This window comes from Dama dama, chromosome 18, assembly GCF_033118175.1.
Source record: "Dama dama isolate Ldn47 chromosome 18, ASM3311817v1, whole genome shotgun sequence".
Classification (NCBI taxonomy): domain Eukaryota; kingdom Metazoa; phylum Chordata; class Mammalia; order Artiodactyla; family Cervidae; genus Dama; species Dama dama.
In genome coordinates, this window is record NC_083698.1 from 46,074,793 (window position 1) to 46,098,678 (window position 23,886).

Sequence of the window (23,886 nt, forward strand, 5' to 3'; positions counted from 1 at the left end):
GGGGAAAGTGGGTCGCCCCATAGCTTCAAAGGCTCAAAGGAAAAGATGACTCCTCCCAAAGAAGATGAGGAACCAGAAAGTCCTCTGGAGGAGAAAACATCTTCAAGCACTCCACCTGAGAAATCCGGGGATGAAGGGTCTGAAGACGAAGCCCAGTCTGGGGAATGTTAAAAGTGATGATGGTTTGGGGAGAGATTTTATTTAAAAAAAAAAGAGAGAGAGAGAAAAGGAAAAAGAAAAAAAAAAGGGAAAAAGAAAGAAAAGCTACTTAAGATAGAATATGGTTTGACTCATGGGCTTTCAATGCTTTTTTCCTCTCTTGTTGAAAATAACACTTTTTTCTTAAAGAAAACCAGTGTGTGTTTACTTTTTGTCTATTGGTCTCCTCTTCGTCAGGACCCCCGCATCCCTCTCCCCCCTTTTCTCAATGAAAGCCATGTTATGAAATGTTGTGAAGTAATTAGCCTCCAACTAATTAAAAAAAAAAAGAAAAGAAAGCCATGTTAATCACTGGATTGACTGCTTCATCTTTTTATTTTTAATGGACAGTATGCCGCAGTTGTAAAGCAGTAAGATCTGAGGTAAACACTATGAAATTTTGTTTTTTGCTAAATGGTAGCAAGTTGGATGGCAATCAAAAAATGTAAAAGGTTTTAGTTGAAAGTTATTGCTTCTTTCTCTACCTGAATTAAAAAAAAAATCAGATGTCATCTAATACAAGTTTATATTCTATATACAAAAATATGGATGTCTAAAAAAATCATGACTTTAAACTTTCACTGATGGGGCAAGCAAGATAAAAGATGAATTCTGAACTGCTAATAAAGGTACTCATTTTTTTTACTGTAGTGCAGGACAGGGAATTGAGGTTATTTGACCTTGTTTGGGGATGTGGATTTGTTTATTTTTAGTTTCATCACTTGTAATCTCTAGGAGACTCAGAGCCTGTGATCCTTTTATTCTGCTACAGTCTTTAAAGAATTTAAAAAAAAAAAAGCAAGGGCCGCCAAAACTTAAATCCTTCTTGATTTCCTATTTCATTCTCTAGTGGTTCATGTTTTTAAATATATATAAGTATCTATTCTGTTTCTTGGAAGAAAAATTTTACCAAGGATCAAAAGAAGAAACCCTAGAATTAAAACAGGGAGATCTATATATCACAGTGGATTTCTTCTCAAACTGACAATGTTTAGGTTTTAAGCAAAATAAAGTGCCAGTTAATCTGAAATTCAATCACAAAGACTTGAGATTTTTGCTTTATGAAATCAGAGAACTGAAATTCCTTTACACCATAAACGTGCATTCAGAGTCCATGAACCACGCTGTTTTTACCTAGGGACAGAATGTTTCCCTGTCAGACCCCGTTCTCCTCCCTTCCTGGTAGAAACAAGGCATGGTGTGCATCTCGTGACTTCCCGCCAGGGCACAGGGCGCACTGCACAGCCCGCTCGCAGAGCCCCCCAGCCCTGCTCCAGGACATGATTCCTCCTGGCTCTCCTCTTCACCGACTTCACACCCTGTGCTTGATGGGAGAATGTGAAATGCTGCTCTGACACTATTCAATTAGCGTTGGCCTTTATACTGGTGCCCTTGCTTACTGCATGTGTTGCTTACAGCAGCAGTTTAAGGGGTTCTGCAGGGCTGGAGAAACCATGCATTCAGGAGGCCTGTGTGCAGTTGATAACAGACCAGTTACATGTCTTCTGAAGGTAGTCAGGAGACAGATCTATAGGCTTGCTTCTCTATATTCTGATACCAGGAGCTAATGGGAATAAGGTTTAGGGGGTCTCAGTGTGCTAATGGGTCTCCCAGGTGGCTCAGTGGGTAAAGAAACTGCCTACAAATGCAGGAGACGCCAGAGATATGGGTTCAGTTCCTGGGCTGGGAAGATCCCCTGGAGGAGGGCATGGCAACCCACTCCAGTATTCTTGCCTGGAGAATCCCATGCACAGAGGAGCCTGGCGGGCAACAGTCCACAGGTTGCAAAGAGTCAGACACAACTGAAGTGACTGAGCGTAGCACATTGCATACATACTTTGCAAACAGTTTCAAAGCACCATCAGTTGTGGTTAATTCCAACATTTCACAAAACTGAGTTTTTTATTTATAATTTCAAAATCATCAAAAATTCTGCAGCATCAGAACCAGACAGAAGCTAGATAAGAATGATCTGATATGAACAGTAAATTTAAATGTGAACAGTAAATTACTCTCTCATACTCAAAGTTGTCCAAACTTAAGGAGGCAAATATATAAAACTAGAAATCAAAGACTCTCATATCAGGAATTTTAGTTCCTAAACTAATAAAAATCAAAATGCTTTTAAGCAAAAGAAAAATACAACTTGTGAAAAAGGATATTAATAGAGCTATTTCAAGGTTAGATTCATATCTATTGCTTAGTTATTATTAGGAAAGTTAAACTGCTTTCCAAGGTTATTAATTAACTATTTAAGTAATCTATAAAATGATTTTTACAAAATTTTACAAATTTTATATTTGGTGTTAAATCACTAATTGCAGCATTTTTCAAAATTAGTATCCTATATGAACACAAAAATATTAAAAATAAAACTGAAAGTCTGCTGCTATGGAAATAAGAATCCTGTAAATTCTGACATTTACAATTTGATGTTCATTTTATTCATGAAAAAAATAAATCTGATTCTCAATCCAGGAGTTTAGATATTTTCTTTTTTGTTAAAAACACAGGAATTTAGAATTATCCTGCTAAGAAATGAGAGAAACTTATATTCAACAAACCAATTTGTAGTTTTTAAAAAGAAAACTATAGGGGAGTTTTCTGGTGGCTCAGTGGTTACAATTTCGGCCTTCACTCTCCTGGCCCAGGTTCAGTCTCTGGTAGAGGAACTGAAATGCCACAAGCTGTGGGACACAGCCAAAAAAATAAAATAAGAAACAAAAAGAAAAGTATACCAAGTAATGTATGCAGTAAGAAGTAATTATTATTTGTAGTATCTTGTGTATCCCTAACCACAAGTCATAGGGAATAAAAAGTGTTGTCTAGACCTGAACTTTCTTGCTGCCATTATGTCTTAGCAAGATTCCAGAATTTATTTTTTTCAAAATAGTCTGAATGTAACTTAGAAATACTGTCTCATAGAGAGCTAAACAAAGCACATAAATAAACATTAATTTAAAAAGTAAAAGCTATATGGTGACACAGAGAATATATGACTTGAAAGTCATATAAGTATTCAGTAGTGACTGAACCCAAATCATCCAATTTTAAGCCAAAAGAACCCTCATAATTTTCCAAAGAGAGAAGGCCAGCTATATTCAGTTAGAGGGGGGTTTGCAGAGTTCTAACATCAGCTCTACTACTAACTTTCCTTTCATGTCATTAAACTTCTCTATGCCTTTGTTTCCTCTACTTCATGGTGATATTGTGAGGATACATATAAACAAATAATTCAATTCTCTGGCAGGAAAGCACTATATGTATTCCAGTATGTTAGTAAACTTCTTAGCTCTACCGTAAGTTTCAACTGATGCTACCTTTTCTATGGTTTTAGGTTTAAGCTTCAAACAACATTGCCCGTTTATGTGCACGCCTGCACAACCTTTCAACATGGCTGTCTTTCTAAGATCCTTTTCTCCATCTTTCAAAATGCACAGAAGTGGCACAATATTTTAATTTTTATCATTATCAAAGTTCTGCCACCCAAAGCTGTGCAGAAAACTTTAGAAATTCACAGCAAGATTTTCTACCACATTACTCTCACCTTCTATGGAAATCCAACTCACAATCCACATATTATTTAGCCAGCTCCATATGCAGCTTAAACACTAGCAGTGGAAGATTATTAAAATGTATACTGACTTTCAAAATTATAAAGAATAATTTCAATTATAAATTAAAAACCTAGTAGACATTTTTTTTAAATGTAGATCATTAACATTCCTAAAATAATGGAAGCAGGTAATCAATATTCTGATAATTCAATGATTTGAAACATGCCTTCTGTCTTGTTGAGATACATAATCCAGCCATATTATATATTCAAGACTAAAAAATAGTTTTCCTCAATAAAATGTGTTCAATATTGAAAATAGAAAGTTATTCAGTCTGACACATCTTCGCAACTGAACAACCAAAACTAATATAAATTTAAATATTTTAAGTTACTTACATCATTGCTTTTAATTCTTTTGATAGAATATCCTAAAAATAATTTAGCTTTGTAACTTATGAAGATACGTAATTAACTTCCTTTACCAATATATTCACCCAATAACTTTAACATGCAGCTGCATATAATACTAAGGTATAGCAATCCACTAAAAGAACACATGTTAAAAACAGAAACAACCAGCTGAAATAAAATACAATGGCACATGACCAGTATGTATCTAATGAGCAAAATGGGTTACCAGAGGTGAAGGCTGAGTAGTAATAACAAAAGTAATGCCTGGGATTAAATCTTAACATATTTTTTAAAATAGCAATGGAATTTTAAAGAATATTTGTAGGGTATAACAACCTTAAATCAAGTTTTATTGATATTTTGAACGAATGAATGAAATGAATGAATACCTGAATGAAATGAATGAATACCTGAATGAATGACTGCTGCAGTCATAATAATGTTTAACACCTTGAGATGTTCACAAAAATTTGGAATACACAGAGAAAATGACTTGAATACAAACAAACTAGTTGAAATTCAATGTGGTTCACAGTAAAGATGCAAAGGCTTTCTATTTGTAGAACAAAGAATCTCAACCCAAAACATATATACAACTAAAATATTTTCAAGTGCAATTATCCAAGGCTTTAAAAAGAATACATACATTTTACTATGCAATTCTTTCTTACCCCCTCCCCCTGCCACCTCCCTATATTTTTTAATGTTTGGCATAAGTGAACAACAAACCAGAAAGGAATATGCATTTTTAAAGACTGATTTACTCATGTTCTTTTAAGAGCAACACACAACCATTTATAAATATAGCCTTTTAAAAAAGCATCCTTATATAAAACAGTGGGGGATGAAAAATCCCTGCTATACATATGAAGCACAATTTAAGCCCAATACAACTGACCAATCAAAATTAGTGAATGCACTGCATCTCTCTGCAGTGGAGAGAAGCGACAAGGTAGGCTGTCATTCTGCAAAAGCTGCCCAGAACAGGCTTTCCTCTGAAAAGCAGTGCCATTCCTTTTTAGAAAGACTGAATCTAAGTGTTGTCTCTGGAGACAAGAAGCCTTCAGTATGTTAAATTACTTTCATTATGTATTTTCAGATGCTTATTGATTCCACAGTAGGAAGAGTGAGAGACAGCAGCAGCCTCCCAGCAGCACTACATGTTCCATACATTAGCAGTACTGCTGAGACAATGGCATAGTACAGACACATATTTTCATTAAGGTCTCTTCCGAAGAGGTGTTTATGACCCTCTTTCCTGGTCCTCTACTAACCAGTGAACAAAATGAATCAATCAAAACCGGAAACGCTTCAACTACATCAAGAATCTTTCAAATCTTTAGCAGAGGTAAGCTGTGCTCCTTATTATAGTATTCGGCTGCTTTTGAACCAGCATAGTGGGGTAAAATTACTTTGAAAAATTTCAGCCTAAATTTTAAGAGTTTATTTGCTTAATTCTACTTATTGCTAAACATGTATCTTTTAGATCTATTTAAGATATGGTATGTTTTAAATGCAATTTTTTAGGATGGTATGTTAAATATAAAGAATAGTCTTTGTTGAATCACGATGAAGATACCAGCTTTTTAAGTCACTTCAGACTACTAAATATCCTAATGTCATTACTAGTCTTTCTCAAGTGTTCAAAAAATTATCATATTTCTTGAAAGAGAAATAAAGAGGTTTATTATTTAGCTATTGTTACTCAATTTTAGGTTAAGTGTATTACTGGGCATGTTCACTGAAAATTATTTAATTTGCAGTTACATTTTATATCACCCTTTATATTTCAACCACATGAACAGTTCATCAAGGAAATTTATAGTATTTATCATGCAATTTGTTTTAACCAGTTAAAATTCAAACCCTGTGCTAATAATTAAACAAGCTATAATATTTTACAGCAGGAAATACTGTTAAATTATTATAAAGACAAAAAGGAATGACAGTACTTTCAATGTATGCTAATTGCTCATAATCTCTGAAAATACACGTTAACTTCTAAAATGAGAGCAGAAATTGGTTTAAAAAAATACGTCTGTAATATTAACTCTGTTACTGAATAACATAATATTTAGTCTTCGTTAGGAAGAGAGAATATTTTTATTTAAAGAAACCTTTAAATTTATGCATAAGCTATGGCTCTAATAATACATACAGTTTCCTTACTTTGATAACAAATACTGTGTATGGTGTTAAATAAGCACAACTAAAGTAACTTTCAATTAATTGAAAATTATTAGGAACCCTATTGCTTAACTACTTTTTTCTTTTTCACAAGGGCTCAAAGCAGCTAATTCAGTATTTACAACTGACAATATGAAGAATGCATCTGATCCATCATCTCCCTAGCTGTCTGAACCATAAACTGCAGGATATTCTTGCAACACATGATTTTAAGACATTAAGGAGTTAAAACCGGAGAACAGACGTCTACACGACTGCTGGGATTATAACACATCAATAATAGTAATCCTAAGAAGATGCCATATAAAATAGCCACAAAATGAAAAGCAATTTAACTGAAAAACCTTGAAAACAAAATGGTGAGCATTTTTAAAGGAGAATTTTATACTATAACATTACCAGAATCGTGGAGCCACCAATTCTTGAAGAAACAATGAAACATGGATTGCCAAAAGAAATGACATACATTACCAGCAAGCTAATGAGGCTTTACCAAGTATTTTTCTGCATTAAATATTCAGATATTCATATCAATTAATATTACTAAAGAATTTTTCCATCTGAGTTTCATGACCAATTATGTGTCCTCTTCTAATGAAAACAAACCAAATTAAATAGCAGATGGTTTTTATCAAGAGAACATGGACTGGACTTACAAAGCAAGTTATGTGACCAAGAAATCATTTCAAAGTAATGAGGACTGCTATAGAAACAGATTTACATTTGTAACAAAAGGATGTCTAAAAACATTTTAGAAGCTAGAAACTTTATGTTTCCTTTTTGTTTTCACATGTTCTGGAAAATAAAGAAACATCATCATAAACTCTCTCAATGGGAAACATAACGCCTACCATTTGAGGAAGTTTCTCTCGGTTGTGACTTTTTAAGGTAAAACAAACACAAGTATTTTGTACTGGTCTTTAGAAATCTATCAGCCAACTAAATCTTACAATTCAAGCCGCTGAAGTACTGAAGAGAAAAATGAAAGAATTCCTACAAGACATGAAATAAAACACAGCTACTTCACTGTTGTCAGGTAAAAAAAAAAATCATGTCCAAATCTGTCAATGACATCATGTTATCATATTGTGGAAAACTGCTATAGTGAGCCAAAAGGCCCATAAGGCAACAACAAACAGGTAGGTCAGAAGATGCATGCAGCCCACAGCACTGTTTAACATTTACAAGAGAAAAGAATCTTGATCTACAGTTCTATGTATTTCCCTCAGTTATTGTCTAAAATTGACACTTCTAAATGCTGTGACAAAAGATCTGATGTTTTAATCTGTCAGTTCTGAAAATTTGGCACACTTTAAAATTTCTCCTTTTTATAGGATTTCAATGCTGGCTAAGACTTTCACTTACTCAAATATATGCCTTTAGTAATACTTTATATCAAGCTCAAAAGAAATTAATAATGTTATCAGCATTTGTATTTCTGAAATACTACCTCTAAAATAATATGCATAAATAAAACTGTATTCTAAAACTTGTCAAAGGTTACAAGTGAAAAGCTAACATAAGTTCTGAAAATTGTTAGCTTTTATCATTTGTTATGATTTTGCAGGCAAAATGCTGTATTTGAAATGTGAAATATAGTTGGTTGTATCATTTATATTTTAATATACAAATTACTGACATTTTAGCCCAGCAAATCAGATAGTATTTTTATAAATTACTCTAAACTTCTATATTAAAACATAAATATGCATGAATTAGCAAGAGTTGTTTTTTTTTCTTAATTTTCCTCAAAATGATATATACTGGGTGATTTATACAAAAGGTTTCATAGGGAATGTGTAAATTTAATAGATTCCTCAGAAAATGGGCTTCAGATACTCCTTCTTCCCTAAAATTTCATCTTTTGTTTAAAAAAAATCTGCTTAATAAAATCAATTGATATATTCTTTTAAACCATCACAAAAATGGCTATTTCTTAAGTGATATTAAATTTCCATTTTCTCCTTCTACATGATATGAAAGGGTGTGGTCACAAAATAAATCATTCATTCATAGGAGTGATTAGTGCTCTTTTACCAAGGTTTGTGGTGTTTTATTTCAAAATACTGTCCCTTTTCTTCCAATTTTTGCTCGTTGTAAAGTTCAATGAGCACTTTCACTGCAAAATATGAAATATTTGTCATTTTCCTACTTCGGTGGGAAAAAACTCCAGATATCCCCAAGCACACTGTAGACTTCTGAACATGAATTTCAATCAAGAAAAGGACAAAGTGATTTAAAACAAACTAGGGCTCTGTGCCATTTATCATTTTAAATGAACATTTGTCCTGTTCACTTGAAATCTCATGGGAATAATTACACCTACACTAATTGTGCCACATGTTAAAACAGCATTTATTTTCCACTTACTCACAACATTTAAAACTAAATCTTAAAACACTGGGCTAAAATTACTTTTGCATACTGGGTAGTTTTATTATACAAAAATACACTGTATATCAAATAATAACCTTGAAAAACCCTAATAAGGAAAACCTTTTTAGTTTATTAAATAATTTCAAACCATATAGAAGCAATCCCCAATAGTTATTTTTTCAAATGGGCCAATTTCCTTTTACATCAAAACAATGTAATCTTGATGTTTCTACATTTTCCATTAACAGTTTATAAATTTAAAAATTAAACTAAGTACACAATAAAAAATTTTTTCACAATGAGCACAGGTTTTGTACGTCATTTAAATTGCTGAATATCAAATAGTTTATTCTATTTCACTTTCTAGGGGAAAAACAGCTGCTCCAAAAGAATGTGTTTTTCTCCCATTCTGGAAATCAACATGCAGTCTGAATCTAACATTACAGTGCGAGATGACATTGATGACATCAACACCAATATGTACCAACCACTATCATATCCATTAAGCTTTCAAGTGTCTCTCACCGGATTTCTTATGTTAGAAATTGTGTTGGGACTTGGCAGCAACCTCACCGTATTGGTACTTTACTGCATGAAATCCAACTTAATCAACTCTGTCAGTAACATTATAACAATGAATCTTCATGTACTTGATGTAATCATTTGTGTGGGATGTATTCCTCTAACTATAGTTATCCTTCTGCTTTCACTGGAGAGTAACACTGCTCTCATCTGCTGTTTCCATGAGGCCTGTGTATCTTTTGCAAGTGTCTCAACAGCAATCAACGTTTTCGCTATCACTTTGGACAGATACGACATCTCTGTAAAGCCTGCAAACCGAATTCTGACAATGGGCAGAGCTGCAATGCTAATGATATCCATTTGGATTTTTTCTTTTTTCTCCTTCCTGATTCCCTTTATTGAGGTAAATTTTTTCAGCCTTCAAAGTGGAAATACATGGGAAAACAAGACACTTTTGTGTGTCAGCACAAATGAGTACTACACTGAACTGGGAATGTATTATCACCTGCTAGTACAGATTCCAATCTTCTTTTTCACTGTCATAGTGATGTTAATCACATACAGCAAAATACTTCAGGCTCTCAATATTCGAATAGGCACAAGATTCTCAACAGGGCAGAAGAAGAAAGCAAGAAAGAAAAAGACAATTTCTCTAACCACACAACACGAGACTACAGACATGTCACAGGGCAGTGGTGGGAGAAATGTAGTCTTTGGTGTTAGAACTTCAGTGTCTGTAATAATTGCTCTCCGGCGAGCTATGAAACGACACCGTGAACGACGAGAAAGGCAAAAAAGAGTCTTCAAGATGTCTTTATTGATTATTTCTACATTTCTTCTCTGCTGGACACCAATTTCTGTTTTAAATACCACCATTTTATGTTTAGGCCCAAGTGACCTTTTAGTAAAATTAAGGTTGTGTTTTCTAGTCATGGGTTATGGAACAACTATATTTCACCCTCTATTATATGCATTTACTAGACAAAAATTTCAAAAGGTCTTAAAAAGTAAAATGAAAAAGCGAGTTGTTTCCATAGTAGAAGCTGATCCCATGCCTAATAATGCTGTAATACACAACTCTTGGATAGATCCTAAAAGAAACAAAAAAATCACCTTTGAAGACAGTGAAATAAGAGAAAAATGTTTAGTACCTCAGGTTGTCACAGACTAGGGAAAGTATAAGTTTCACCAAACCCACATTCAAAATTTTTAAATTGTAAAAAATGAATTACTGCCAAATATAAGAAAAACAACTTAAGTATAGGTTATGTTGTAAACTTTCAATGTAAATGTCAAGATTAAATTAGGTCATATATATTCAATTTCTTCATTACTTAATGTATCTGTTGCATGGCAGTTTGTTAAGGTAATATCATGTGTATATTTTGTCAATATTATGTCCATCAGAAGATATTCATGTAAGTCATATTTTCTAAAGAATAAATACATAGCCTTAAAATACTGTATAACTTTAAAATATAACTGACACAGATATCCTTGCATTTTTTTATAAAGTGTATTGTTTCTAAGCCACAAGCTATAGATATATTTATATGTTAATAACTGGAACAGCAGTTTTAACGTAGAAACCAAAATTATGGGTTCCAAACAATCAAAACAACCCAGGATTTTCTATACTGCTACATTATGTTTTCTAACATAGTCTACTTGCTATAATGTTTGATGCATCAAAAATAATGACCTATATATGAAACTTTATCCTTTTTGGAATGTAGGAAATTGCAGGATTTATTAGGATTTTAAAATTCAAAAAGCAAAAAACAAACAACTCTGTATATGTACATCAAGACAGGGAAACTTTTGAAATTTAAGTTTATTATGAAGAAAAGTTTGATTTTTTTAAGATCAAGGGCACTATACCTACAATATACAAACAAACTGACAATAAAAAGGAGGAAGAAAACCAAAGCTTCTTTCTTCCTTCCTCACTTTGGTTGAGTTAAACAAAATGCTCTGGATTAATACAGTATACAGGCAAAAACCAGTACATTAAAATAAACTGACATCCTAATTTTATATTCAAGTTGGACTTTTTGTATAACAGAAATTAACTACTGAAATCTGAATTCTAGGAAAGGGGGAAAAAAGACTTTATGTCATTATAGAAAAGTCACCTACTTATAATTTTAGATACATAGCAACTTTAGAGTAATAAAATTTATACAATGTTCCTACACTATCAGAGCTCCCAAGTGTTTCAAAATACCCTAGTTCTTTTCAACTCTGAAAATCATTAAAGTGGCAATAAATCTTGCAAATGTTTTTTACTCTACAACACATAAACTTAAAGCATTTGCCTCCAATCCTCAATTCATATTAGGAAACTATGAAATTACTAATCCCAACTATAGATACCAGGTTTGAGAATCTTATATCAAACAAGGATTTTCCAATTGTTATAATCTAATAATCTATCAGTAAGTGCTAATTATCACTGTATATGAAAACTAGCAATAAGTTATTTGACGTAGGCAAATATAGGCAAATACTTGCTACCTTGTAATTGGTTAACTGGACAATTCTTTATTCTGTTTTTTCATACTGTATTCACTAAATCAAGTAGCAACTCATTTTTAAATAAAAAAATTTTGTCAAACAATTCAATAATAATCTCTCATTGAAAGAAACTGTTTTCATCAGGTGGTCTTCTATAATTAAAAATTAAATGTTGGACTGTTAAGGAAAAAAACAGTAATACACCACTTTTGTGTAAATAAATGAAATTCACCCAATCTAGTTTACTGAACTATCTTATACACTGGGGAAATGAGTGCCATGCAATAGCTTGAATTCACTGAGATTACATGAGAAATTTAATAGTGATATATTTCTGATAATAATTTTGACATAATGTCAAATCTTAGCAAAGGAACAGTTTCCTTCTGCCTTACTTTGTACTCTTTAATAGAATTAAAGGAATGTCTCAATTTGACAATATGAAGCATAAACAAGTAGGGCTAATATTTTGAAACTCTAAAGAGAGATCAGGATTTCATAAAGACATCAAGAAAATTTTTGTTAGATAAGTATATCTAGCACAGAGTATCTCCTAACATACTCTTTAAAATTTTTAAACTAATTTTATACTTGGATTTCTGAGCATAAATATTTTAATATCGAGTTTTTAATCTAAGTGAAAATCAGATTATTTTTTAAGTTTTCATATTAAGAAAAACCCTTTATGTTTTAAATATTTTTCATCTTCAAGTCTATAAACATGCCAAAAAACTCAGTTAAAAACCATTTTCTAATAAATCTGTCTAAACTGCCTTATTGCCTTCTTGTTCTCTGTAATAAGAAAACTAACAAAATAAGAAATACACAGCAAATATTATAATGTTTCTCTCTAAACTACTACTATTTCTACTCTTGACACAAGAACAACTAACAAGCATTTCTGCCCACCTGTATTAATCTTTCAGATATATAGAAGTATACCCAATGACCTATAATCAAGAATATTCATATTTACCAGATAACCTCTGATAGCTTGTTAGTGTTAAATAATATGTAACTTGTAAACTACAATAATATTTATGTTAAAACTTCAGTTTTTAAAAACAAGTCACAAATAGGTTTGCAACAGCTGATCTCAGCTTAAAAAGAAAGAATGAGAAGCTTAGACAACCTTTTTTTAAATGCTTATTCAACGAAAAGGTGAATTATTTTTATTCTTCTTACAATGGCTCTTACCATAACATGTAAATTTTTTACTTTACTTCAAATAATTTTATTTTTAAAAACATTAATGCAAATTTTTCATGTTAGAATGAAGTTTTAAATGCAAAAGCAATAAAGGTAACAATAAATTCAATATGGGATCTTCTTAAAATCAATTTTTTTAACCCACTGGCCACAAATCACATTCACAGATATCAATTTCTATACAGCTAACTGTGTTAGTTCTTAAAAACTACAGAAACAACTATTATTTTAAAAACTAACTAAAGAAGAGCACTCAACAAGATATGGAACTACTGCTTTTTGATTTGTTTCCTAATTTAAGGTCATTGCTATTCTACCAACTTGTACCCAACAGATGTTCAAACATATTAAAAAAGAATTAACAATAATGCTTTAATAATAATGCCATTCATAATAATGCCATTCATAATAATTCTGTACTTCTCACTCATGATAAGTCAATTTTTAGGTATGTGGTCTGTTTTTTTAATCCCCCAAATAAAGTTATAGCAAAAATCAGCTCTCTGGACATTAAAAAATCAAACTCATGAGATTTCACTGAGATTAGACTTTTAAATGCAAAAACCTAAAAGTATAAGAAAGCAAGTGCTTTATTCATAGGGCTTTCTTCAACATAGTAACTTCAAGACTACTTTCCAAAGCCAGTAAAACTTTTGGCTTTATTATATTGTATGACTATACATTCAAGTAAACTTTGTAATTCAATTAACATTTGAATCCTTACAAAGTAGAAGGTATTATGGAAGATACTTATATGGCAGAAACTTATGTATTACCCTCAGAGCTTAAAAAATAGAATCAAGGTAGTAAAAAGTATGAAAAACCTATAAAAAAAATCAGAATGTGGTATTTTAAAAGAGTCAAATTCTTAATAAGAAAAGAGTTATGTTGGATTTAAGAACAGTATAAATAAAAGGACTGTTGAGGAAAGCTACTAAAGCATATTCTGGAAACAGAAAATACAGTTCCCTGTAGAAGAAAAGTAATACAGCGGTGAGAACTTATCTGGTAAGTTAAATTAGAGCCAAAAGATAGAGGTCTTCAGTGCCAGCAGAGAAATCTGAGCAGGGGAATAACGCAGTAGGCAGTGAGCTACAAAAACCAAAAACAACAAAAAGCACTCTGAAGAAGAGCTGATGAAGACACAGCACTGGGAAACCGGAAAACCAAACGGCCGGGTAAAACAGCGGGTAGGAAGCTGCTGCATCACCTTGACAGGTAAGGAAAGGCCCGGCAAAAAGTGTTGGCAGCTCTGCAAAGGAGCAGATACATGTGAGGCAACATAAAGGCAGAATCAGTGAAGTATCCAACTGACTAGAAAGCCAACTGGTACAAGAGACTGAAGAATTAAAAATGATGGCCATAAGAACAACCACAAGAAATGAGATTTCATCAATGATCTAAGAACTTTTTAAACTAGGCTTTGAATAAAGCATTAATACATAGTTAACAAGGACAAAAACAAGAATTTCTGGAAAAGCAGAAAATTCAATTAAGTAAAATAAATAATATTATTCAAGAATGTTCTAGTTATTACAAATATTTAAAATGAAAACTCCAATTCAATGTTTTATATTATCTACTTTGTATTTTTCACATATTGGTTTATTGAGTTTTTCCATTAAACATTATTTTCTTCTTTGGTAGTTTTTTTAATTATAAAAAATTTTAAACACTGGCAAAATTTGACATATACAAAGTAAAAAATATAAATATGATCCTTTGTGTCTTTCCTAATAATTTATTATAAATTATCCATCCAACTCATTATATACATATCACCTTCATTCTTTGTCGATGGCTACACAAAAATAATTTTTAAAAATAAAAAAAATCATATAAGCAAAGTTTCTGAAAAACAATATTGACAAAATATCAAGTACTTAAAAACTTTTTATAATATAATACAATAGCTTCAAATTACATTTCAAAAAGTAAAAAAGGTAACTTAACAAATTGTGGAACAGCTTAGTTTTCTAAATGGAAGTTAAAACCAAGGGAAAAACACATAAAATAATCTATTTCTTTTCTTCATTTCCACTCTATAAGATAAGAAATATAAAAACCAGAGAAAACTTTTGGCAGTTATTTTTTTTACATTTCAGAGATGGACACCCGTATATACCCCTTCTGAATGACAGCTGCCTATGGGACCGAAGTGAACTCAAAGAAAGCTAAACATAAGATGACAAACAATAAATGTTAGGGAAGAGAGAAGCTCAGATCCTATTATAAATTAGAAATACAAGGAGATAATTAAACTCAGAAAAACTAGGAAAAAGATCCAAAAAAACTCAGAGATGCTTAACTCTTAGAGAAATACAAAGAGAACACAGAATTATAGATTCAAGTTCACTAAGGACAATTAATTTGAAGACGTTTTCTAAAAAGCATTCAAAACAGTGAAAGAATTAAAATACAGTCAATAGTCTAGACAGATCAGTAGTAATATGATAACTTATATTACATTATAATAAGTAGAATGAAAGAATATTGTAACAATTCACAAACATCTGGAAAAAAATAGTACTGAGATGTAGAAACAAAAGGAATACTGGGTTCGTCATTTATACGAAAGCTATCACCTTCTAAAGAATACTCATTTTTGCGAGAGAAAAAGATGAGCAAATTTAACACAGTAATACTTCTCCCCTGGCTCGTGATAAAATAACGTGTGAAAATAACCCTAAGTATCTCTACCCTTCTATTCACACTTCTCTTTTTTTAACAGACCTCTATACGCTATATCTATGGCTTTCAAGGATGACAGCTTTTTATTTACACCAACAAGTGGTAAAAAGTGCTGTCACTCCTGTCAGGGCCACCAATATTAACTTCATACCAGTATCAAACCCTGAAGCATCAAGTAAGATAGAAACGGAGAGCTGAGTTTGTCTGGGATTGAGGTCATTTTCCTCACCCTGCTTCCATGTAAGCAATTATTTAATGTCATATATTTCTGAGAGGCATTCAGCAAGGCAGACTACCAAAACACATCACCAACTTTTCAGGGAGAAAAGAAAAATGGGACAAGAGAAGATAATAAGGTTATGAGGAATCACTTTCTGCAGAGACAGTTTAGGACGTACAATACTAGTAGGTGATGCAAAATGAAAACATATTAACATAAAATTTTTTTAATGTTAATACTAATAAATCAGAGTTCGGGCCATATGAGACACAGACTGTAGGAATGAGAAATATATTAATATATGGAACTGACACATATACACAGCAGCCATTAATATTACACACAATCCCACATGTCATACTATTCGTGGAATACTGATTGGGTAGAGAAGAAACAAAGATATGTATTTCACTGTAATATTGTTAATACCACACTCAGGGCAGGCTGAAATGTAAAAAATCAAACTATATGTCTACACTTTAAGAATTTTCTTTCCAATTCTTAAAAACCTTCAGTCTCATTTGCTATTAACTTTCTTCAAAGTATCACTTCTTACAAACAACAAAATGCTAGCAAACTGTAGCTACCTAACTTTATAAACTGTCTTTAACTCACATAATACAATAATAGTCTGTAACACTAACGTAACCTTTCATAATGCTTGCCTAGAAAAAGTGACTGATATACCAATTGATGAGTAAATATTTGAGAAATTGAAAGGAACAACTTTTAAACTTATTAATCTTGTTTCAGTTTCAGTTCAGTTCAGTCACTCCATCTTGTTCAACTCTTTGCAACCCCGTGGACTGCAGCACATCAAGCTTCCCTGTCCATCTTGTTTAGGAGAGAGTTTCTCAAAATATAGCCCCCTTTATCAGAATCTCCATGGTGTTTATCAGAATACTCCAATTACTGGGCCCTACTTTTACTTAATGAAGCAGAACCTCTAAGGCTGCACCCAAATAACAAGTTTTAATAAGTTCTCTTAGATAATTTGTGTGTTAAAGATTAAGAATCATTACTTTATATACTAGAAGACAGACTATCACAGCGTCATTACTTTATATACTAGAAGATAGACTATCACAGCGACAGACATTCAAATGACTATTAAATGAAAAGATACAGAAGCAACTCTGAACTCAATTCAGGCCACAGTGCCTTAAGGAAAAAAAAATTAAGCACACTTCATTTTACCTTATAAAATTTTTAGCTGGACCTATATACAGTTAGGGGAAGCACACTGACTGAAACTGCCCACCCTGGCCAGGCACCATAGTAACCATTTGCATGAGCTGTTTTACAACAGGAGGTCCTGCTAAGGAACACGGAACTAATAAGCCTCCACCAACTGGACAAGTTCAGGGAATGTCAAAAGGAGACACCACATGTCTGACCACCTCCCAGAATCCTTCTCTCTTGCATCCATCTTGGCTGAACAAGGCGTGTACCACCAGGAAGGACTCTGAGTCAGAATAATTGGCTAAAGACAACCCAGAAACTAATCCCATCACCATAAAACCCTAGACTATGAGCCACTTGGCAGAGCTGTTCTCTTGGGTTCCCTTACCCTCCTATTGCTCTCCACCCGGGTGCCCTTTCCCAATAAAATCTCTTGCTTTGTCGGCACATGTGAGAGTCTCCTCGGTAATTCATTTTTGAGTGTTAGACAAGAGCCAAGTTTCTTGGAAGGGGTCCCTTTTCCTGCAACAATTCTACAGTTCACCAGGACATTTGATTCCTTAAGAACTAAAATGTGGGAATTCCCTAGCGGATCAGTGGTAGGACTTTGTGCTCTCACTGCTGTGGGTTCAGGTTGAATCCCTGGGGCAGGAACTAAGATCCTGCAAACCGCGCTGCATGACCAAGGGGAAAAAAATTTATTTTCAAAAAAGAAGTTTTCTAGGCAACATGCGCATACATGCTTAGTCATGTCCAACTCTTCGTGACCCACTGGACTGTAGCCCACCAGGCTCCTCTGCCTGCGGGATTTTTCAAGCAAGAATACTGGAGTGGGTTGCCATGTCCTCCTCCAGAGGATTTTCCTTAAAAAATCATACACTCAGAAGATAAAAGAATACCAAACACAAAGAAGACAATGTAAAGTGTAACTTCATTCAGCCATTATACTCAGTTAATTACAAATCGCACAATTACTGTCTGTCATAATGTTACCTTATTCTGACCAGAAGGTAAGCACTATACTTGCATGTTTTTACTCATTTCAATACAAAATTTATTACTTCTAAAATAAGTTCACAAGGAAAACACTAAAAAATTCATTTTGTGTATCTTTTGAACAGATGTAATTCAAATTAGGTAGATGGTTTCAGTCAAATATTTTTCCTTTATTATTGAAATTTCCTTTGTTTGTACCATCAACACAATTTAGGATATATCAGCTAATCTTTGGTAGTTTATGACAACTTTAATTTCCTATTTGGTTCTATAACAGTTTAAATAACACTGGTAACCAGTGTTATTTAAATATTTCAAAGAGTAGAACAAAAACTACTCTGGGAACTTTTCTTATTAACTTTACACTAAGAATTCTTTCCAAAAACACTGATGTTACCTACCGCTATAATTCTTTTGCTTTTTAGCACTTTCAGTGAATCACAGAACTCCAGAGCAAGCTAGTATTACTGAAAATGGGCTGCTAATGAATACAATTTAAATATACAAAGAACGTTCAGGTGACTGAACATAGCCACCATACAGAAAAACATCTCCCAAAAAATACATTTCAGATAAACAATGACTTTGGTGCAGGATTTCCTGGAGTCTCTTAAGTCCCTTGAAATTGTGTGCAAAATTTAATAGGCATATGTATGCATATGTTTCTCTGGAATAAATCTCTACAAACTCAAAAAGATTCTCACAAAAGCAAGTAACCCAAAACTAAAACTATGCTTAAAGTCAGTTCAGTTCAGTTCAGTCACTCAGTCATGTCCAACTCCTTGCGACCCCATGAATTGCTGCATGCCAGGCCTCCCTGTCCATCACCAACTCCTGGAGTTTACTCAAACTCCTGTCCATCGAGTCGGTGATGCCATCCAGCCATCTCATCCTCTGTCACCCCCTTCTCCTCCTGCCCCCAATCCCTCCCAGCAACAGGGTCTTCTCCAATGAGTCAACTCTTCGCATAAGGTGGCCAAAGTATTGGAGTTTCAGCTTCAGCACAGTCCTTCCAATGGACACCCAGGACTGATCTCCTTTAGGATGGACTGGTTGGATCTCCTTGCAATCCAAGGGACTCTCAAGAGTCTTCTCCAACACCACAGTTCAAAAGCATCGATTCCTCAGCGCTCAGCTTTCTTCACAGACCAACTGTCACATCCATACATGACCACTGGAAAAACCATAGCCTTGACTAGATGGACCTTTGTTGTCAAAGTAGTCTCTGCTTTTTAACATGCTATCTAGGTTGGTCATAACTTTCCTTCCAAGAAGTAAGCTTAAAGTTAGGAAGTAAGAAAGGAAAATTGGTTAATATTTATATCCTATGTCATCCTAAAGAAAATACAAGACAAATTTTAAAGCATCCAACTTTAGATACAATTAAATGAGAAAACAAAAATCAGAGCAAACAATGAAAAAAGTTAAATTAAAATTAATCCTGGTATAAAATAAAAATGCAAAACACTAATCATTAAGTCTTGCATTCTTACAAGAGGTGGGTAAAAGGTTGTTCCCTTTATTTCCCATTAGGTCAGATAAGAGAGAAAAGGGTTCAATTACTTAAATCAAATTCCATACAATTATACAGTGGAAGTGACAAATAGATTCAAGGGATAAGCTCTGATAGAGTGCCTGAAGAACCATGAAGGAAGGTTCATGACACTGTATAGGAGGCAGTGATCAAAACCATCCCCAAGAAAAAGAAATTCAAAAAGGCAAGAATGGTTGTCTGAGGAGATCTTACAAACAGCTGAGAAAAGAAAAGTGAAAGGCAAAGGAGAAAAGGAAAGATACACCCATCTGAATGCAGAGTTCCAAAGAAAAGCAGGAGAGATAAGAAAGCCTAAATGATTAATGCAAAGAAATAGAAGAAAACAACAGAATGGGAAAGACTAGAGATCTCTTCAAGAAAATTAGAGATACCAAGGGAACATTTCCTGCAAAGATGGGCAAAATAAAGGACAGAAACGGTATGGACCTAACAGAAGCAGAAGATAGTAAGAAGAGGTGGCAAGAATACACAGAAGTACTATACAAAAAAGATCTAATGATCCAGGTAACCATGATGGTGTGATCACTCACCTAGAGCCAGACATCCTGGAGTGTGAAGTCAAGTGGACCTTAGGCAGCATCACTACGAACAAAGCTAGTGGAGGCGATGGAATTCCAGCTGAGCTATTTTAAATCCTAAAAGATGATACTGTGAAAGTGCTGCACTCAATATGCCAGCAAACTTGAAAAACTCAGCAGTGGCCATAGGACTGGAAAAGGTCAGTTTTCATTTCAATCCCAAAGAAAGTTCAAACTACCACAAAATTGCATTCATTTCACGTGCTAGCAAAGTAACACTCAAAATTCACCAAGATAAGTTTCAACAGTACAAGAACTAAGAACTCCCAGATGTTCAAGCTGGATTTAGAAAAGGCAGAGGAAACAGAGATCAAATTGCCAATATCCATTAGATCATAGAAAAAGCAAGAGAGTTCCAAAAAAAAGCATCTACTTCTGCTTTACTGACTACACCAAAGCCTTTGATTATATGGATCACAATAAACTGTGGAAAATTCTTCAAGAGATGGGAATACCAGACACCTGACCTGCCTCCTGAGAAATATGTATGCAGGTCAAGAAGCAACAGTTAGAACCAGACATGGAACAATGGACTGGTTCCAAATTGGGAAAGGGGTACATCAAGGCTGTATATTGTCTCCCTGCTTATTTAACTTCTATGCAGAGTACATCATGCGAAATGCCGGGCTGGATAAAGCACAAGCTGGAATCAAGATTGCTGGAAAATATCAATAACCTCAGATATGCAGATGACACCACCCTTATGGCAGAAAGCGAAGAGGAACTAAAGAGTCTCTAGATGAAAGTGAAAGATAAGTGTGAAAAGACTGGCTTAAAACTTAACATTCTAAAAACTAAGATCATGGCATTCAGTCCCATCACGTCATGGCAAATAGAAGGGGAAACAATGGAAACAGTGAGAGACTTTATTTTCTTGGGCTCCAAAATGCAGCCATGAAATTGAGATGCTCGCTCCTTGAACGAAAAGCTATGACCAACCTAGACAGCATGTTAAAAAGCAGAGACATTACTTTGCCAACAAAGGTCCGTCTAGTCAGCTATTGTTTTTCCAATAGTCATGTATGGATGTGTGTTGGACCTTAAAGAAAGCTGAGAGCTGAAGAATTGATGTTTTTGAACTGCAGTGTTGGAGAAGACTCCTGAGAGTCCCTTGGACTGCAAGGAGCTCAAACCAATCCATCCTAAAGAGAATCAGTCCTGAATATTCATTGGAAGAACTGATGCTGAAGCTGAAAGTCCAATACTTTGGCCACCTGGTGCGAAGAACTGACTCACTAGAAAAGACCCTGATGCTGGGGAAGATTGAAGGCAGGAGGAGAAGGGGATGACAGACGATGACGACAGGTTGTATGGCATCACCAACTCGACGGACATGAGTTTGAGCAAGCCCTGGGAGTTGGTGATACACAAGGAAGCCCAGAATGCTGCAGTCCATGGGGTCGCAAAGAGTCAGACATGACTTAGTTACTAAACAATAACAACAATGGAGCCGATCAGACCAGATGGAAGAGAAAGATGGCACTTCCAACTGATAAGAAAACAGATATTCTTAAAAACAAAACAAAAAGGCCGCCCGGTAATTATGATGTACTTATTCCTTTCATCCTCACTTCCCAACTTTCAAAGATTCACTGATTAAGAGAAATGGAAAAACTCATTAACCTTCAGAAAAATCTTTCATAAATATTCTCTCTCAGCAAAGTTCTAGAAAAACCCAGTGGCAGAAAAATGGTTAATTGCAAAACCACAAACCAAAAGAGCCACCTGAGCTAAGGCAAAGACTAACATCAGGAGAATGATACTTAGCAGAGATGGTTGCTAGAAAATTCCAAAATGAAGAGTTAATAAACTGAACTTTCATCAACTAAGTTTAAGATACATCTATTTTACCCAAAATTTCTAGTCCTCATTAAAACATCTTACCTATCAATGATTCAAAGATACAATATGAATAATCACAATGAACTAAAAAACCAACAAAAATAAAACTGCACTTTGAACACACAATAAAGGACACCATTAAATATTTTATTACTGTTGTTAAATTCAAGAAAGAAGATGAGAAGCTTTTACTTCTTTTCTTCTATCACTATCATTTATATTAACAAATAAACTTACTGGTTCCACAACACAACCAACTTCTCAAACTACATAAACGTTTTTAAAATCTTAATGAGTAACATATGTTACAGGATCTAGTAGACAGGTCATAAAATGCCCAGTCAAAAGTGGCAAGCAGCAATAGCCATAAAATCCTAGTTGCCATGATAAGTAAGTCACCTATCTTGTAAGCATTTTTTTTTTTTATCATAAAAGCACTTTTATAAGGCTCATTATAATAGCACTTAGCCCTCACTTGCCCAAACATTTCATAAAAGGTTTGGGTTGCAGGCACTTACAAAAGTAGTGGCAATAGGACTAAAATGTCAGCATCAATATCACAAGGCAAAATATAACTACAAAGTGGGTGAAAACGGGACTTCCTTGGTGGTACAATGGATAAGAATCCACCTGCCAATACAGGGGACATGGGTTCAATCCCTGGTCTAGGAAGATCCCACAAGTCTCAGAGGAACTAAACTGGTGCACCACAACTACTAGCTCACACTGCAGAGCCAGTGAGTCGCAACTACCAAACCTGTGTGTTGCAACTATTGAAGCCCATCTAGGGCCCATTAGCCGCGACTGTTGAGTCTGTGTGCCACAACAACTGAAGCCTGCATACCCTAGAGCCCACAGGCTGCAACGTCTGAAGCCTGCACACCCAGAGCCCATGCTCTACAACGAGAGAAACCGCCGCAATGAGAAGCCCACACAGGGCAACGAGAAGCAGCCCCCACTGCTTGCGACTAGAAAAAGCCTGTGCAAAGGAACAAAGACTCAGTGCAGCCAAAAATGAAAATAAATAATTTTTTTTTTAAAGAGCGCAAATGAAGAACAATGGAACACATGTCCCCGGACAAGCAGCAGAAAGGAAACAGCCTTGAAATAACTGACTGAGGAATAAGACTGGCTGATAGACAGTAACAGGTGTAACTATAAAGTTGTAAAAATTATACTTAAAAAAAGGAAAGAGTAAGATAAACTGGGAAATATAATCTATAAAGCAGAGCAATTTTACCTCTATTTAGTAAAGAATACATATCTACAAACCAATACAGCAACAGGAAAACAGGCCAGTAACAACTAATTCATCAATGAAAAGCAAATGACAAACACAGCAAAAACAAAATGCAAACTAGAATAAGTTAAAAAATAAGTTAATATACTGTTTTTCACATATGTGACTGGCAAATAATCTTTAAATGTTAATGTCTATCAATGATGACAAAGTTGTAAGTATATTCTCTCACATTAGTTCAAGAAACAAGTTTCATTTTGAAACATTAAGCAAAAACTTTAAACATAACCTCTGACCAGGAATTCAACTTCTTAAATTTATCCTAACAATGAAATAATTGTGCAAAAATATATCTCCAAGCATGGTCATCAAAGGATAGTTATACCAGTAAATAATATTAAAATGACCAAAGCAGTTAACAGTAATAGACTATTTACAGAAATTTTTAGAAAGTTTTCATCTGAATATTACTTAGCATTAAAATTATATATTTATGTTTATTAACATGGAAGTAATATAATATTAATATAAAAGAATATATACAATAGATGTTGTAATGTACAAGGAAATAGTTGGGAGATTTCCCAAAATGAATTCCTAGGT

At 33.9% G+C, this 23,886-nt stretch overlaps 2 protein-coding genes across 3 annotated transcripts in view; one reads left to right on the forward strand and one right to left on the reverse strand.

The window, feature by feature from the left end:
* The window catches only part of COG5 (component of oligomeric golgi complex 5), a 272,387-nt gene that overhangs the window by 194,179 nt on the left and 54,322 nt on the right, over positions 1-23,886 (reverse strand). The window lies entirely within an intron of this gene.
* GPR22 (G protein-coupled receptor 22) lies at positions 5,074-11,813 on the forward strand. Of its 2 annotated transcripts, XM_061166343.1 has the most exons (4): positions 5,074-5,120; positions 5,268-5,516; positions 6,450-7,391; positions 9,099-11,813. In XM_061166343.1, the coding sequence occupies exon 4, from the start codon at positions 9,123-9,125 to the stop codon at positions 10,422-10,424; it is 1,302 nt and encodes a 433-aa protein (XP_061022326.1). In that variant the 5' UTR covers positions 5,074-5,120; positions 5,268-5,516; positions 6,450-7,391; positions 9,099-9,122; the 3' UTR covers positions 10,425-11,813. The 2 variants fall into 2 exon arrangements, with proteins under 2 accessions (XP_061022326.1, XP_061022325.1); XM_061166342.1 differs by lacking the exon at positions 5,074-5,120 and having other exon boundaries at positions 5,152-5,516.